Here is an 18,894-nt window from a genome sequence, read left to right on the forward strand (position 1 = left end):
TTGGCCCTCACTTGACGACAATGGTTGTTTTGTTGAGCTCTTTCTGATTTTTCATGGGTTGGCTCTAGCTCTGCCCACAAAGCAGTGATTTAGGTGAGGAAATGGTTGCAAGGCTTTAAATTGAAAGCAAACAGTGAAAAAGCTTTTTTATAGGCTTCTTCTGGCTGTTAGGGCTTATTACTGGATAGAGTCTTCTCCCCAGCCCAGTCTTCTATGTTTAACTTCTCCTGACCTCCTGTAGGGACAGTAAGCAGTAATGAATGCTCCTGTCTGTGCAGTTCTGCTTAAAGTGAGACCACCTAGAGTGTGCCGTTTAATTTCTGTTCCTGCTTAAACTTTGAAGCGGGTAGACTTTTACTCTTTGAGCTCTCCTAGATTTGAAGAATTTTACGGGGACCTGGTGCCTGCTGCCTGGAGTAAGATGCAATCCAGAACAAAGGGAGAGTATGTGTAGGATTCCTACAGAATTGCAGGATCACTTACACACAATGAGTTCTGATTGTTGTTTCGCTTCCACACCAGTTCTTTTCTTCTGCTGGAGGTGAAGGGTTGAAGCTTGTATATTTTTCAGTCAAATCTTCAAACACATGCTGCCACCATGTTATGTTCTTCTTCTCTTCAACATAAATGTACCAATCATACAGAAGGATTTGTGAAACTATAATGTGCGTTCTTTGCTTGAGGATCAGACTATCTACAGATAGAATATATATAGTACATCTAATTTCTACTACTCCCGCCTATGGACTGATTACAAGTCATGGGACTAATACATCATATCCTGTCGAGATGCGAATGATTGACAGTAGTTTGAGGTATGCCCCCTCATATCACAACATTCCCCAAGGATCAGTGTCTCTTTCTGAAATATATTAATGACCTAGACCTTGGTATGCAGGGCATAAATTCAAAATTTGCAGGTGATACGAAACTTGAAAGTATTGTGAACCATGAGGAGGATAGCATAGAACATCAAAAGGGTATGGACAGGTTGGTGGAAGGCGGATGGGACCACGTGGTGGACAAAATTTAATGCAGAGAGGGTTAAAGTGAGTCACTTTGGTGGGAAGAACGCAGAGAGACTATATAACATAAAGGGTACAATTCTAAAGGGGGTGCAAGAGAAAAGGACCTGGGTGTATATGTACATAAATCATTGGAGGTGGCAGGGCAGGTTGAGAGAGCAGTTAATAAAGCATACAGTATCCTAGGTTTTATCAGCCCAGGCACAGAATACTAAAACAAAACTAGTTATGTTAAACAAAAACAGAATTACCTGGAAAAACTCAGCAGGTCTGGCAGCATCGGCGGAGAAGAAAAGAGTTGATGTTTCGAGTCCTCATGACCCTTCAACAGAACTGATTTTTCTTTACAAGGAGAGGGGTGAAATATAAGCTGGTTTAAGGTTGGAGGGGGGGGCGTTGGGTGAGGGGAGAGAAGTGGAGGGGGGTGGTGTGGTGGTAGGGACAAACAAGCAGTGATAGGAGCAGATCATCAAAAGATGTCACAGACAAAAGAACAAAAGAACACAGAGGTGTTGAAGTTGGTGATATTATCTAAACGAATATGCTAATTAAGAATGGATGGTAGGGCACTCAAGGTACAGCTCTAGTGGGGGTGGGGGGGCATAAAAGATTTAAAAATAATGGAAATAGGTGGGAAAAGAAAAATCTATATAAATTATTGGAAAAAAACAAAAGGAAGGGGGAATAAACAGAAAGGGGGTGGGGCTGGAGGAGGGAGGTCAAGACCTAAAGTTGTTGAATTCAATATTCAGTCCGGAAGGCTGTAAAGTGCCTAGTCGGAAGATGAGGTGCTGTTCCTCCAGTTTGCGTTGGGCTTCACTGGAACAATGCAGCAGGCCAAGGACAGACATGTGGGCAAGAGAGCAGGGTGGAGTGTTAAAATGGTAAGCGACAGAGAGGTTTGGGTCATTCTTGCGGACAGACCGCAGGTGTTCTGCAAAGCAGTTGCCCAGTTTACGTTTGGTCTCTCCAATGTAGAGGAGACCACATTGGGAGCAACAAATGCAGTAGACTAAGTTGGGGGAAATGCAAGTGAAATGCTGCTTCACTTGAAAGGAGTGTTTGGGCCTTTGGACGGTGAGGAGAGAGGAAGTGAAGGGGCAGGTGTTATATCTTTTACGTGAACATGGGGAGGTGCCATAGGTGGGGATTGAGGAGTAGGGGGTGATGGAGGAGTGGACCAGGGTGTCCCGGAGGGAACGATCCCTACGGAATGCCGACAGAGGTGTTGAAGGGAAGATGTTTGGTGGCATCATGCTGGAGTTGGCGGAAATGGCAGAGGATGATACTTTGAATGCGGAGGCTGGTGGGGTGATAAGTGAGGACAAGGGGGACCCTATCATGTTTCTGGGAGGGAGGAGAAGGCGTGAGGGCGGATGCGTGGGAGATGGGCTGGACACGGTTGAGGGCCCTGTCAACAACCATGGGTGGAAAACTTCGGTTAAGGAAGAAGGAGGACATGTCAGAGGAACTGTTTTTGAAGGTAGCATCATCGGAACAGATGCGACGGGGGTGAAGGAACTGAGAGAATGGGATGGAGTCCTTACAGGAAGCGGGGTGTGAGGAGCTGTAGTCGAGGTAGCTGTGGGAGTTGGTAGGCTTGTAATGGATATTGGTGGACAGTCTATCACCAGAGATTGAGACAGAGAGGTCAAGGAAGGGAAGGGAAGTGTCAGAGATGGACCACGTGAAAATAATGGAGGGGTGGAGATTGGAAGCAGAATTAATAAATTTTTCCAAGTCCTGACGAGAGCATGAAGCAGCACCGAAGTAATCATCGATGTACCAGAGAAAGAGTTGTGGAAGGGGGCCGGAGTAGGACTGGAACAAGGAATGTTCCACATACCCCATAAAGAGACAGGCATAGCTGGGGCCCAAGCGGGTACCCATAGCCACACCTTTTATTTGGAGGAAGTGAAAGGAGTTGAAGGAGAAATTGTTCAGCGTGAGAACAAGTTCAGCCAGACGGAGGAGAGTAGTGGTGGATGGGGATTGTTTGGGCCTCTGTTCGAGGAAGAAGCTAAGGGCCCTCAGACCATCCTGGTGGGGGATGGAGGTGTAGAGGGATTGGACGTCCATGGTGAAGAGGAAGCAGTTGGGGTCAGGGAACTGGAAATTGTTGATGTGACATAAGGTTTCAGAGGAATCATGGATGTAGGTGGGAAGGGACTGGACAAGGGGAGATAGAAGGGAGTCAAGATAACAAGAAATGAGTTCCGTGAGGCAGGAGCAAGCTGACACGATCGGTCTGCTGGGACAGTTCTGTTTGTGGATTTTGGGTAGGAGGTAGAAGCGGGCCGTCCGAGGTTGGGCGACTAACAGGTTGGAAGCTGTGGGAGGAAGATCCCCAGAGAAGATGAGGTCAGTGACAGTCCTGGAAACAATGGCTTGATGTTCAGTGGTGGGGTCATGGTCCAGGGAGAGGTAGAAGGAAGTGTCTGTCAGTTGATGCTCAGCCTCCGCGAGGTAGAAGTCAGTGCGCCAGACAACAACAGCACCACCCTTGTCAGCGGGTTTGATGACAATGTCAGGGTTGGACCTGAGAGAACGAAGTGCAGTAAGTTCAGAGAGAGAGAGATTAGAATGGGTGAGAGGAGCAGAGAAATGTCTGTCCTTGGCCTGCTGCATTGTTCCAGTGAAGCCCAACTCAAACTGAAGGAACAGCACCTCATTTTCCGACTAGGCACTTTACAGCCTTCCAGACTGAATATTGAATTCAACAACTTTAGGTCTTGGCCTCCCTCCTCCAGCCCCATCCCCTTTCTGTTTATTCCCCCTTCCTTTTGTTTTTTTCCAATAATTTATATAGATTTTTCTTTTCCCACCTATTTCCATTATTTTTAAATCTTTTATGCCCCTCCCACCCCCACTAGAGCTGTACCTTGAGTGCCCTACCATCCATTCTTAATTAGCACATTCGTTTAGATAATATCACCAACTTCAACACCTCTGTGTTCTTTTGTTCTTTTGTCTGTGACATCTTTTGATGATCTGCCCCTATCACTGCTTGCTTGTCCCTACAACCACACCTCCCCCTCCACTTCTCTGCCCCCACCCAACCCCCCACCTTAAACAGCTTATATTTCACCCATCTCCTTGTAAAGAAAAATCAGTTCTGTTGAAGGGTCATGAGGACTCGAAACGTCAACTCTTTTCTTCTCCGCCGATGCTGCCAGACCTGCTGAGTTTTTCCAGGTAATTCTGTTTTTGTTTTGGATTTCCAGCATCCACAGTTTTTTGTTTTTAACTCTAGTTATGTTAAACCTGTATAGAACACTAGTCCAAACTCAGATGGATTATTGCATCCTGTTCTGGGCACCACGCTTGAGGAAGGATGTGAAGGCTTTCTAGAGGGTACAGAAATGATTCACAAGAATGGTTCCAAGGACGAGGGACTTCAGTTACGTGGAAAGATTTGAGAAGTTTTGAAACTGTTCTTCTTCGAGAAGGCAAGGTTGAGAGGCGATTTGATCGAGGTGCTCAAAATAATAGGGGATCAGGACAAAGTATGTAGGGAAAACTGTTCCCATTGGCGGAAGGATCGGTGAACAAGAGAGCACAGATTTAAGGTCAAGGACAAAAGGAGCGACGGTGACATGAGTAAAAGCTTTTGACAGGCAGCGAGAGGTTAGATCTGGAATGCACTCTCTGAGGGGGTGGTGGAGACAGGGTCAATCGAGGCTTTCAACAGGGAATTGGATCATTATCTAAAAAGGAGAAATGTGCAGGGTTACAGGGAGAAGGCAGGGGAGTGGTACAAGGTGAATTGCTCCTTCAGAGGGCCAGTACAGGCACGACGGGCCGAATTTCCATGCTGTAACATTCTGTGATTCTATGTTTCTATTTCAATGTAATTATTGAATCGTAAAGCACAGAAGCAGGCCATCTGGACCAGGGTGCCTGTAAAGGTCTTTGATAGAGTTATGCCAGTGGTTACATTTGCCAGGTTCTTTCCCCAGAGCCCCATACATTTTCCCTTTTCAAGTATTTATCCAATTCCATTTCAAAAGTTACTGCTTCCACTGCCCTTTCAGGCAGCACCTTCCAGATCACAACAACTCACTGTGTGGAAAGAATTCTCCTCATCTCCCCACTGGATTTTCTTTTCACAATCATCTTCAGGTCTGTTTCTTCCGGTTACTGACTCCCCTGTCAATAGAAGCCGATTTCTCGCCATCTGCTCTACCTTGAACTTGACAGAAATGATGAAAGGATAATTCAGACTCTATAGTGGGATCAATCATCAGCGCTGGGACTTCATGGTAGCTTGTCAGACAGCTTTCCAATCAAAAGGAGGAGGCTGCCAGCCACTAGGGACGTGTTCTGTCCCAGACCAGTTCAACCTGCACATGGGAGCTGTCTTCAGAGGCACGGAAGATTTACCATGTTGCAACATTGGCGAAGGGGGTTGGTGGGCAGGGCAGGGGCAGGGCGAGGAGGTTGTGGGGGGTGGGGTGGGGTGGGGGTTGTTGAAAGTTAACACCTTGAGATACACAGAGTCAGAAGACAGACTACAGGAAATTGCAAACAAAGTGAAAGCAAGGAGCGACGGACATGGGTTAAGAATGAATATGAAAGAGAGCAAGACAATGGTGATAGGCAGAGAGCTAAAGTTGAAGTCAATGGAGAAGCCCTGGAACAAGTTAAAAGGTTCACGTAATGCTTGCAGGTTATCATTGACAATGGAATTGTGGGATCTGGAGGGGAATTGAGATAGCCAAAAACCGCTTCATCAGAATGAAGGACATGTTAACGTGAAAGAAGTGAGCCATAACCTCTGAGCACCCCAGCGTCGGATCTGGGGGGTACCCCAAGGACGCCATGGGGAATCTCTCTCAGAAGTTTCCAGGTAAAGGCTTGCACGGCAATTGCCCAGAGGTGCACACTTCCCCTGGACAATTGCCCTACACTGGGAACCATCTGCAAATGTGATTTAAATCACTAAATTCGTGTGGTTCCGCCAGGGCTACACCAATAGTTACCCAGAAAATGTTAGAAGAATTAAAACCTCTTCTAACTCCTGGGTAACTATTGTAAACATCCAGACCGACCCCACAGGAATCCCACCACACCCCCGACTACCTCCCATTAGGATTCCCCCACCACACCCCCCCAACCTCAAAACCCCTGAACCACACCTTCCCAACCCTGACCTCCAATGCTGCAACCCCCCCAAACCCCCCCAGCCCTTGACATCCAACCTCCCCAACCCCTCCACCCCATGAATTCCAACCCACACCAACCTCCCGACCTCTGACACCGCAGCCCCCCCACCCCCCCCCCAACCCACCCCCCACCGCCAACCCTCCAGTTCCCCCACCCTCCCCCAACCCGCAAATCCTATCCATTTACCTCAGATACTTAGCTTCCCCTTGGGCTGTCTGTCTCACTGGCCCTTTACACTGACCTGCTTTACAGCAGCAAGTGCTGTAAAAAAGGGGACGTGGCCTCCTTGAATCCCCCGGAGCTGTGCGTCACTGGGGGGCGGGGGGGCGGGGGGGGGGGGGGGGGTGGTGGGGGGCCTTGCCGGGGGGTCTTTCAATGCAGGACCCAGGCAGCTCTGGCCAACGGAAGCGTCAGCGCCATTTTCAAGAGCAGATAAGTACGTATTTATTTCTTCTAACTCCTGCCGGCTATCACTTCCTGATGCAAGTTGGAATTTACAGCTCATTGAACCCAAACCTCAGGAGAAGAATGCTGAGATGCTACATTTTGTCATCTAGGTTTTAAGCCTCAAAGTCACGGATGACAGAGAGGCTACTGAGAAGCTGAATGCATTCGAGATGTAGACATCTAGGAGGATGTTCCGCATAATCCTACACAGGCAGGAAGACGAATGAGGAAGTGCTGGAAATGGCTGGGAAGAAGAGGAAATTAGTGCATAACGTCAAAGGAAGACACAGTATTTTGGTCAGACATTCAGAGCAGGTGGTAGGCAGAGACAATTATTGGAAGGGAAGATTGATGTAGGAGAGGGAAGAAAGGGAGAAAATGAACGACGGATATAATAGACTGGATGCTTTTGACCAAATGCAGAATGTGTAAGGAGCAAAGAGCATTCAGAGCTGGAGATACACGGCAGTCAACTTTCTGGGTAGAAAATGTTACCAACAAACAAACAAACTCCACCTTCATGATTTCAAAATCCTCCAAAAATTGACCTGCTTACATCAGCAAAACCAGAAAAAAATGAGTGTTATCATATCTTTATTCTGTCACCAGCAAACAACCAACAGCTAAAAAGGAAGCGTCACAAAGCGGATGGTCCACATTGACCTTTCATAGTAGGGGGAAGGGGGGGCACTCAGAAACTAGGCCCCTTCTTCATGGGGCAAGCTCCAGCTGTTTGCTTCACAGACTTGGGTTTAGGCTTGGGTCTGGATTCTGCTCGGCGTCTTGGACGAGTCTTGGGCTTTGGTTCTGGCTCCAACTCGAGTCTGCAAACCTTCGGGGAGGACCTGGATTTTGGTGGGAATGAGTACTTGACCTTTGAATCCTGGCGCATGTTTGCGCTTGCTCTCGCTTTCGCCCTTGCTGCACGTTTCATGGGACAAAGCTTGAGTTTGGCTTTGTCTTGAGGCCTGGTGAAATTCAATTCCTCTGAATACTCACTTTCGTCCTCAAATGATGTTGGCGACATGGTATATTTGTAGCTCCACTGAGCTGGCTTCAGCTCTTCAACGTATTCAAAGTCACTCGAATCCACATCATATTGGCTTGTCTGTTTTGGAAGTTTTTTTGGACACGTTTTCTTCTCCACGTCCTCAAGCTCTTCCTCCTCCTCCTCCTCCTCCTCCTCCTCCTCCTTCTCTTCTTCCTTTCCCTCCGTCTCTTCCTCCTCCTCTTCCATGAGTAGCAGGTTAGCTGTAGTCTCAGTCAACATGTCCATCAGCAATTCCAATTTCAGTTGCAAGGCATTGTTCTGGTCTTGAAGCAGCCGGTTTTTGTCCCTAACATTTTTCAGCAGGTCAGTCTGGCTGGAAGGAAAGAGGCCGTGACAGGACTGAGATGTCCACCTTCCTTTCTTAAATGTCAATTTCTGCCCGATGATTTGGAAAACAGGGGGCTCATGCTCCAAACCGAGCTCAGCAATCCTACGGTCATAGTCTAACAAGTAAAATGAAGATACAGGGGCATGGCAGCGCGGACGACACTTCCTGGGCCTAAATTTTGATCTACAAGGTAGTGGGTGTTGTTCACAGAAGGTCTTAATACGCCAGTAGAACTGCTTCAAGTTGTGGGATAACTGTTCCATTCAGTCCTGCTGGAAACAATTGTCAAAATGAAACATCGACTCAGAAATGCTCAACACCATTTTCACAAAAGCCCTGTTTTCTAACCAGTGCGAGTTCCTTTGTGATTTTATATCAGTATACGCTGGGTCATATGGCAATTTCAGGTGTGAGTGTCAGAGGTACTCATCCATTATATAGTGCATTCTGTCCTCTTTCCTCACACTCACATTCACAGACACACACACTCATACATACACACTTATAGACACACTCACAGTTCATAGACACACACACACTCATATACACACACACTTATAGACACACTTACATTCATAGACAAACAAATTCATAAACACAAGCACTTATAGATGAACACACATTCACAGACACACACACTTATAGACACATACTTATAGACACACTCACAATTCATAGACACACACACACTCATACACACACACTTATAGACACACTTACATTCATAGACACACACATACTCATACACACACACTTATAGACACACTTACATTCATAGACAAACAAATTAATAAACACGAGCACTTATAGATGAACACACATTCATAGACACAAACACTTATAGACACATACTTATAGACCTACCCACATTCACACACACACACTCATACACACACTCATAGGCACACCCCATTCACAGATGCACACACTCATACACACAGACTTTTAGACACATCCACATTCATAGACACACACACACTCATACACACATTTATAGACACACTCTTCATAGACACACACACATTCATACACACACACTTACAGACACATTCTCTTCATAAACACACACCCTCATACACACACTATAGACACGCACACATTCATAGGCACACACACTCATTTATGCATACTCATAGCCACATACACATTCACAGACACACTCTCATAAACACACAGTTATAGACACACTCTTTTCATAGACACATACACACATACTTATACATGCACTGACATTCATAGACACACAAACTCATACACACCCACACTTACAGATGAACACACACTCACAGACACACACTCATACTCACACACATAGACATATGCACATTCACAGATACACATACATTCACAGGCACACAAACTAATACACACACACTTACAAACACAGTCACAGACACACACACACTCATATGCACATACTTATAAATACACAAATTCATACACACACTTACAGACACACTCTTTTCATAGACACACCACGCACTCATACACACACACTTAAAGACACACTTAACATTCATAGACACACCACACACTTATAGACACACACACATTAACAGACATACACATACACATGCACACTCATTGGGTGGAACCTAATGCCCTCCCCCGAGAGAAGTTTGGAGGCAGGGGGGCATTTAATCAGGCAGCAAGGTGCCAGGGAGAGACCATGCCATCTTCCCCCCCCCCTCTGGCCTGAATAAGTCCAGGGCAGGAAGGCTTGTGGATGGCCTTCCTGCCCTCCCATCAATTGAGGCCATTAAGTCCCATTTATGTCCACTTAAGGGCCTCATCCCACCTCTGCTGGTATCCAATCAGCCAAGGTCAGGAGGCTCACCAGCCAGGGAGACTGAAAAGCAAAACCTCTCCCATTTGCTTGCGGAATCAGTGCCTGATCGAGGGACCCAGCATCAGGAAAGAGCCAGAGCTGCTGAAACCCCTATCCTTTTTGCGGACCCCTTCCCCCACTCCCCACAACCCCCATCCTGCCCTCACGCCTGCGGCCTGAGTCCCACACTGATCCTGGGTCTCTGCTGGGTGCATTACCAGCAGTTGCCACCACTCCTGCTGGTGCTGTCCACGATGGCCTCTGATTGGCTGGCAGCTCTTGGGGGTGGAGACATGGACTTCCTGATTCTGGGGAAGACCCGCCAGTAGTCACTTAAGTGCCACACACAAACACACCCACACACACACATACAAACACACATCCACATGCACACCCACCCCCACCACCCTGCACACACACACACACACACACACACACACACACACCCGCACACAGACACACACGCACTCACACACACACGCACACACAAACGCGCATGCACACACCCCCACAAACAAACACAGACACACACACACACAAACACAAACCCAAACCCAAACTCACACACACACACACACACAAACAAGGGCATACACACAAATGCACACACATACACACCCACAAACCCAAACACACACATACAAACAATACCACGCACACACACAAACACACACACCCACAAATACAAACACAAACACACACACAAACACGCACACAAACACAAACACACACAAACACTTGTGCACACTCGCACTCACATACTCTCAGATACACTCAGACACATGCAAACACTCACACACTGACACACACACACACACACTCAAATACATTCACTCACATTCACACAGGCTCACATTCACGCTCAACATATACACACACATTGACATTCACGCTCAAACACATTCACTCTCACACTCACACGCCCTCTCATACACACACACATCACACACAAGCATTCATATGCACAGACCCATACACTCACTCATATTTTCACACACATTCACACTCAGACACACAATCACAAGCATTCCCACAAATACGCACACACACACTCATACACATGCATGCACACATACTCTCACACTGATACATTAACATTCACACACACACACACTCTCATTGACACTCCAACATGAGATGAAATTTCTACCTGGCCTGATCTTTTGGAACCTGTGAACACTTTGCCCTGGTGAGATGTGGTTCATATCGCACAGGCAACTTAAAGAGTAAAGAAATGGTGAAAAGCAAAATGGAAATTCGAATACAAACTTCATTGCTTCAAATATATTTTACATCATCTACTGATGTCACAGCTACCCTGGTGTTACAAAGCAGTCTCATGACATCATATACCAGTTATTATTTGGTGCTTCAAGCTTTAACATGGAGCTGATTAATCCCATGAAAAGTGTTGTCCAGTGACACAACTGTATGATGACGCTGCAGAATCCAAAAAATTCAGGATTCAAGATAAAGATGCTATGATGGAAAGAATGACATGAGAGAGAGAGAGAGAGAGAAAAATGAAAGAGAGAATATGGGGGAGTGAACATAAGAGGACAAGAAAGAGAGAGAAAAGTCATGAGAGTGAAGCTCATGAGGGAAAGGGCATGAGGGAGGGGACATGAGTGAGGAAGACATGAGTGAGAGTGTGAGAGAGTATATGACAGTGCCTGAGAGAAAGAAAATGTAAGGGAGAAACATTACTAAAGAAAAAAGAGAGAAGATAATGGAGGGACCACGAGAAATGAAAAAATTTAAAAGAGAGAAAGAGATGAATATGAGGGGACATGGCAGGAAGATGCGCAACTCTGAGAGAAATGATCAGATGGAGCTATTCTGTGATGGAGGCCATGTGAGGAGATATTAGAAACTACCTTCAAATACACAATTAATCACTTTTCACAAAGGACCATAGGCATCTCTTATCATTACAGGGAGACAATTGGTTATATATTGCTTGAGGGACACAGCTCCACAAGCATGGGGCAAATGAGGAAGCATGTCTATATGAACTACCACAGCCTGTATGGGAATTAAGCCAACACTATTGGTATCATTCTACACCACATGCCAGTCATCTAACCAAATGAACTAACCTTGAAATGCAGATTGAGAAGTCAAGCTCAACTTCAACCAGAGAATGGAACACCAAATCCTGCTGGCTGACATTTCAATACCAACTGAGGGAGGGTTGCTCTGCTCAAGGTTTTAACATTTAACATTTTAACACTGTGCTGCAGAACTTGCCACTTGTGTGGAAAATTGCCCAGGTTTGTCCTGTACACAAAAAGCAGGACAAATCCAACTTGGCCAATTACCACCCCATCAGTCTATTCGCGACCATCAGTAAAGTGATGGAAGGGGTCATCAACTGTGCCATCGAGCGGCACTTGCTTAGTAATAACTTGCTCACTGACGCACAGTTTGGGTTCTGCCAGGACCACTAAGCTCCTGACCTCATTACAGCCTTGGTTCAAAAATGGACAAAAGAGCTGAACTCCAGGGATGAGGTGAGAGTGACTGCCCTTGACATCAAGGCCACATTTGACGGAGTGTGACATCAAGGAGCCCTAGCAAAACTGGAGTCAGGGGGTAATCAGGGGGAAAGCTCTCCACTAGTTGGAGCCATACCTAGCACAAAGGAAGATGGTTGTGGTTGCTGGAGGTCAGCCATCTCAGCTTCACGACATCACCACAGGAGTTCCTCAGGGTAGTGTCCTCGGCCCAACCATCTGCAGTTGCTTCATCGATGACCTTCCTTCCATCATAAGGTCAGAAGTGGGGATGTTCGCTGGTGATTACACAATGCGACTCCTCAGATACTGAAGCAGTCCATATCCAAATGTAGCAAAATCTGGACAATATCCAGGCTTGGGCTGGCAGGCGGCAAGTAACATTCGTGCCACACATAGTGGGAGGCAATGACCATCTCCAACAAGAGAAAATCTAACCATTGACCCTTGATGTTCAATGGCATTACCATCACAGAATCCTCCACTATCAGCATCCTGGATGTTACCATTGACCAGAAACTGGACTAGCCATATAAATAGTATGGCTACAAGAGTAGGTCAGAGGCTAGGAATCCCGTGACAAGTAACTCACATCCTGACTTCCCAAAGCCTGTTCACCACCTACAAGGCACAAGTCAGGAATGTGATGGAATAATCCCCACTTACCTGAATGAGTGCAGCTCCCACAACATTCAAGAAGCTTGACACCATCCAGGACACAGCAGCCCACTTGATTGGCACCACATCCACAAACATTCACTCCCTCCAGCACCGACGCACTGTAGCAGCAGTGTTTACCATCTACAAGATGCACTGCAGGAATTCACCAAGGCTCCTTAGACAGCACCTTCCAAACCCACAACCACTACTATCTAGAAGGACAAGGGCAGCAGATAGATTGGAACGCCAACACCTGGAAGTTCCCTTCCAAGTCACTCACCATCCTGACTTGGAACTATACCGCCATTCCTTCACTGTCACTGGGTCAAAACCCTGGAACTCCTTCCCTAACAGCACTGTGGGTGTACCTACACTATATGGACTGCAGCAGTTCAAGAAGGCAGCTCACCACCACCCTCTTCTCAAGGGCAACTAGGGATGGGCATTAAATGCTGGCCCAGCCAGCAAAGCCCACACCCCATGAATGAATAATAAAAAAAAATTCAGATGAATCATTAAACCGAGACCCATGTAGGCCCTTCTGGGTGGGTGTAAAAGATTCCGTGGTACCATTTGAAGAAGAGCAGAGGTGTTATCCCTGATGCCCTGGATCAATATTTATCCCTTGACCAATATCATTAAAACAAATTATCTGTTTATTTATCATAAGCTGTTTTTGGGAACTTGCTGAGTACTAATTGGCTGCTATGTTTCCTACATTAAAGCAGTGACTACGGTTCAAAAAGTACTTAATTGGTTGTAAAGTGTTTTGGGACATCCTGGAGCAGTGATTTTCTATGATTTGGAATGCATTGTAGGAATGTTTGCCAATTAATTCACAATTAAGTGTTAAAAAGCTACGATTTTTTTTATTTGTTCACAGGATGTGAGCATTGCCTTAAGGCCAGCATTTATCACCCATTCCGTAACTGCCCTTGAGAAAGTGCTGGCGAGCTGTTCTCTTGCAAAACTGCATTCCATGTGCAATAGGTACACCCACAGTGCTGTTAGGAAGGGAGTTCCAGAATTTTGGCCCGGAGGCAATGAAGGAACAGCCGATATGTTTCAAAGTCAGAATAGTGAGTAACTTGCACATATGAACATACGAGCAAGGAGCAGGAGTGGGCCATTCAGCCCCTCGAGCCTGCTCCGCCATTTAATAAGATCTTGGCTGATCTGATAGTAAACCGGAAATCTGCATCCCACCTACCCCCGATAACCTACCACCCCCTTGCTTACCTAGAATCCATCCACCTCTGCCTTTAAAATATTCAAAGACTCTGCTTCCACCACCTTTTCAGGAAGAGAGTTCCAAAGACTCACGATCCTCTGAGTGAAAACATTTTGCCACATCTCCGTTTTAAATGGGCGACCCCTTATTTTTGAACAGTGTCCTGATTTTAAAATGAGCCTCCTTAATTTTATCATTAATTAATCAAAAGGCGCTACAAAAACGCAAGACTTTCTTCCTTTTGACACTGTCAAACACAAAAAGTTATAACCAAATGATGGAACTATTGGGTCTGTGAGTTCATGGCCACAACTCAGAAATAGCATAGTAGGAAACTAGAAATTTTCAGAATTACTGCAATTGAGGAAGTGCTATGAATAACTACAATAGTCTGCCTATAGTCTTTGCTAACCAAATTATCATAGCAAACTAACATGGTTGCTTAATGTAAATCTAGCAGGGTGAACTCTTGTAACATGTGTTTCTTTGATTAATTAATGAAAAAATTAAGGAGGTTCATTTTAAAATCCGGATATGCAAGTCACTCACCATCCTGACTTGGAAATATATCGGCTATTCCTTCACTGTCGCTGGGTCAAAATCCTGGAATTCCCTCCCTAACAGCGCCGTAGGTGTAGCTACACCACATGGACTGCAGCGGTTCAAGAAGGCAGCTCACCACCACCTTCTCAAGGGCAATTATGGAATGGGTAATAAATGCTGGCCATAATGGCGATCTCACATCCTGTGAACGAGTGAAAAATAAAGCGCTTTAACACTTAATTGTGAATGAATTGGAAAACATTCCCTCAATGCATTCCAAATCATAGAAACTCACTATGTAAAAAAATTCTCTCTTCCTCTCTGGCCCTTTGGCTCATCCCATATCACCTTAAACCTGTGTCCCCTGATTATCAATAATGGTACCATTCAAGTGGGGATGTCTTGTGGTGCACTGGGCCTCATCCCTGCCTCTGAACCAGAAGCACTAGGTTCAAGTCCCACTCCAGGATTTGATGGACAAGGAAAGTGTGTTCATAATGTGGCCAAACAGGTTGATTACCAACTTGCAAATCCTTCTAATGTGCCAAAGGTGGGTGGTAAGAGGTATTCCTAGCTCCAGACTGTATTATGCATGTAAAAGTGCAGGGTTGCCACAGCCACTGGAGCTCCTTGAGTGAACTGTAACGCTACCATTTGATTCATTCGCACCTTCTCCAAAACCTTGACATCCTTCCTAATCTACATTACAAAACAAAACAGATTATCTGCTCATTATCATAATGCTGTTTTGTTGGAGCTTGCTGTGTGCAAGTTGATGGCCAAGTTTCCTGCATTATAACAGTGGCTACAGTTCAATAAATACTTCCTGGTTCTGATGAAAGGTCACATCAGGCTGAAATGTTAACTCCACAGATGCTGCCTGTCCTGCTGAGTCTTTCCGGCATTTTCTGCTTTTATTTCAAATATACTTTGTTTGGCTGTAAAACGCCATGGGGCATCCTAGGAGTGTGAAAGGCGCTATATAAATGCAAGTTTTTTTTTTACTTTTGTCACTGTGTGGTGTCCTGAATTGGACTCAGCATTGCATCTCTGGTGATCTGTAAAGATTTATCATAACTTCAGTCTCTTTTGCTTTCCTTCATTCTTCCTCCTAACTCTTTCTCTTCAAACAAAAGAAAATCTGATGGAATAACTCCCCCAGTGTTTGTTACTCAGTACTTGTCCACTGTTGCTCCATAATCAATCTTTGACATCCATTTGGTGCAGACTGAAACCTATAATCCAGGCTGACATGCTAGTGAGGGGGGGGGGGGGAGTGCTTCATTGTCCACAACCCCAACAACTTATATTTATATAGTATCTTTAGTGTAATAAAATGTCCCAAGGCACTTCACAGGAGTGTTATAATACAAAATTAGAAGCGAAGCTACTACCACTGTGTGTTTCTCAATTTCAAATCCGAAATGCCTGGCTCTATTTTTTTGCCTAATCCCTGCTAGTTCCTAGATTCTCCAACCAGCAGAAATAATTTCTCCCTATCTATTCCCCTTAGTATCTTGAAAACTTTGATCGAATAACTGATGAGACTGGCCCCTAACAGGGTAACTTTTTAAAGTCGTCCAAAGAAGCTGCCTTTATACTGTGTGTAATTTGAGCTTAAAATAGTGCAATCTTCTGCAGCGGTTTTGTTGATTTTAGATAGATTGTACTAGGGAAAAAACAACAACACAAGCGAATTGGAAACTCCAGGCCATTATCTGAACGATCATCCATTTGCTCTTTGCCAATTGTTTGCCATGTTTCCTACTTTGCAACAGTGAGGAACGCTTCAAAAAAGTAACGTGTTGGCTGCAAAGACTTCACGACGTCTTGAAGACTTAATAAGGCAGATCAAAAAAGAAAGAATTTGTTTTTAGACGAAGCCTTTCATAACCTTAGCACATTCCAACGTGTTCCGCATGCAATTATTTCAATCCTTTAGTAGTTATCAGAGGTGCTGTCCTTTGGATGAGGCATTAAACCAAGGCCACGTGTAACCCCTCTGGTAGATGTAAAAAGTCCTGTGGCCACTTATGGAAGAAGAACAGTTCTTCCCAGTGTCCTGGCCACTTTTTATCCTTGCATCAACATCCTGAATCAGTAATTTATTCTTCTTTATGGGAGTTTGCTGTGCAAAAATTAGCTGTTGTGTCTCCCTAGCTATAAGAGACTGCACAGCTGAAGTACTTATTGGCTGTAAAGCAGTTTGTGACATCCTGAGGTTTTTTTTATTCATTGGATGTGGGCATCGCAGCATATTACCCATTCCTAAATGCCCTTGTTCAGAGGTGGCGGGGGGTGGCAATTAAGAGTCAACCACATCGCTGTGGGGTGTGGGTCTGGAGTCAGGTGTAGACCAGGCCAGGTAAGGACAGTAGATTTCCTTCCCTAAGGGATATTAGTGAACCAGATGGGTTTTTACAACAATTGACAATGGTTTCATGGTCATCATCAGACTTTTACAACTGCAGATTTTTATTGAATTCAAATTCCAACATCTGTCGTGGTAGATGGATGCCCCAGAGCATTACCCTGGGTCTCTGGATTATTAATCTAGCGACAATACCACTACATCATCGCCTCCCCTGTGAAGGTCTCTGTATATGTTTTTCTTTCACAAGAGGTGGGCATTGCTGGCATCGCTGGCATCGCCAGCACTTGTTGCCCATCCCTAATCAGCTTTCCTCCTTGAAAGGGCATTAGTGAACCAGATGGGTTTTCACAACAATCAACCAATGATAGTTTCATGGTCACCATTACTGAGACTAGCTTTATATTACAGATTTATTAATTGAATTTAAGTTCCACCAGCTGTCATGATGAGATTTAATCCATGTCCCCAGAACATTAGCCTGGGCCTATGGATTACTAGTTCAGTGACATTACTGCTAAACCACCATACTCCTAAACATACAAGCCTTTCTTTATTTTAAAGGGCGTTGGGCAGACTTTTGAGTGAGGTCCATATTTCTAAAGTAGAAGTCAGGCGTCTCCATGGAGACTGGTGTCAACGGGTCTCCTGGGGCATGTTTGATCATCTTAATGGAATGAAGTGGAACTTCCCTGAGTGTTTTGCCTTAAATTGGTCCGGGGGTCTCTGTGTGAGTTAAATATGGGCCCCTTACAAAGGAGTTAACTGAGTGATCCGACTCCAAGTTTTCTCAGAATCATTTCCCAATTACTTCCAGATTTGTTGGATTCTATCCAAAAGCAAAGTTCAGTCATGTTGAGGTCAGTGAACTCATCAAACTGTTCCCTCGCTAGGAATATCATGTTCTGTCACATTCCCAGGGAGTTCCTTTCCCTTCCCTATCGGTGCAGCTGAAGTGAATGACTATCTCGGACATCACACTGCTAACTAACATAGGCCTGAATCTTACCTTTGGTGGGAGCGGTCAGCAAACGGACTGTCGACCGTGATCGGCCCCTGACCCCGATTTCGTGCTGGCTGGCTAATTAACGGCCAGCCAGTGTGAAATGTGCGCTGGAAAGTTCAGCGCTGCCAAGGCGGCGGGTTGGAAGAGGACAGGTGATGATGTTTCCGTGGGCGTGGGTGAGCGCTGCAACGAAGCGCCCGGAAGGCAGACAGCTGGCTCAGGGAGCTGGAGACCCGGAAAAGGCTAAAATAAAGGTTTTAAAAGCTGAAAAAAAAGTGTCAATCACCCTAAAATGTAGCTGATAAAAATGCTGCCCATGGAAAGTTATTTTTATTTTACTGCATCACGGAAATTTCATCCTGCCCTCGGATGAGGTTCGGTGAAAAATACCAAGTCCACCCGGCCAATAAGGCGGGACGGGCAACAAAAAATCGGAGTCAATTGTGCCACTAATGGGCTTGATTGACCCTTAATTGACGGGGGGTGTGCATCCGACTTTGCCGTCCACCCTCCAAGCGAAATATCACCCAATGACATCGGGGCATCCGCGCGATTTTAGGCTCGATCGGGTCTGCAGTGCGCATGCACAGGGGCATTAAATTCTGCTCGTGGAAACAGGAAGATGTCATTCAGCCCCTTTCAAGCCTGTTCCACTGTTCAGTTGGATTGCAGTTGATCTACGACTCAACTCTGTTTACCTGCCTTTGATTCATATTCCTTAA

General features: G+C 45.5%; 1 protein-coding gene across 2 annotated transcripts in view; it reads right to left on the reverse strand.

Annotated features, from left to right (window-relative positions):
- Nucleotides 1–8,128: 8,128 nt before the first annotated feature.
- The window catches only part of ltc4s (leukotriene C4 synthase), a 49,490-nt gene continuing 38,724 nt past the window's right edge, over nt 8,129–18,894 (reverse strand). The window contains exons 7-8 of one of the 2 annotated variants that reach the window (XM_041192876.1): nt 10,996–11,063; nt 8,129–8,286 (exon numbers count right to left, since the gene is read on the reverse strand). In XM_041192876.1, coding sequence (XP_041048810.1) covers nt 8,234–8,286; nt 10,996–11,063 — 121 coding nt within the window. In that variant the 3' untranslated portion in view covers nt 8,129–8,233. Of the gene's footprint in view, nt 8,290–10,995; nt 11,064–18,894 lie in introns of both variants that reach the window. The other variant, XM_041192875.1, reaches the window with a different exon arrangement.

The sequence above is a fragment of the Carcharodon carcharias genome, chromosome 8 (genome assembly GCF_017639515.1).
Source record: "Carcharodon carcharias isolate sCarCar2 chromosome 8, sCarCar2.pri, whole genome shotgun sequence".
NCBI classification, from domain to species: domain Eukaryota; kingdom Metazoa; phylum Chordata; class Chondrichthyes; order Lamniformes; family Lamnidae; genus Carcharodon; species Carcharodon carcharias.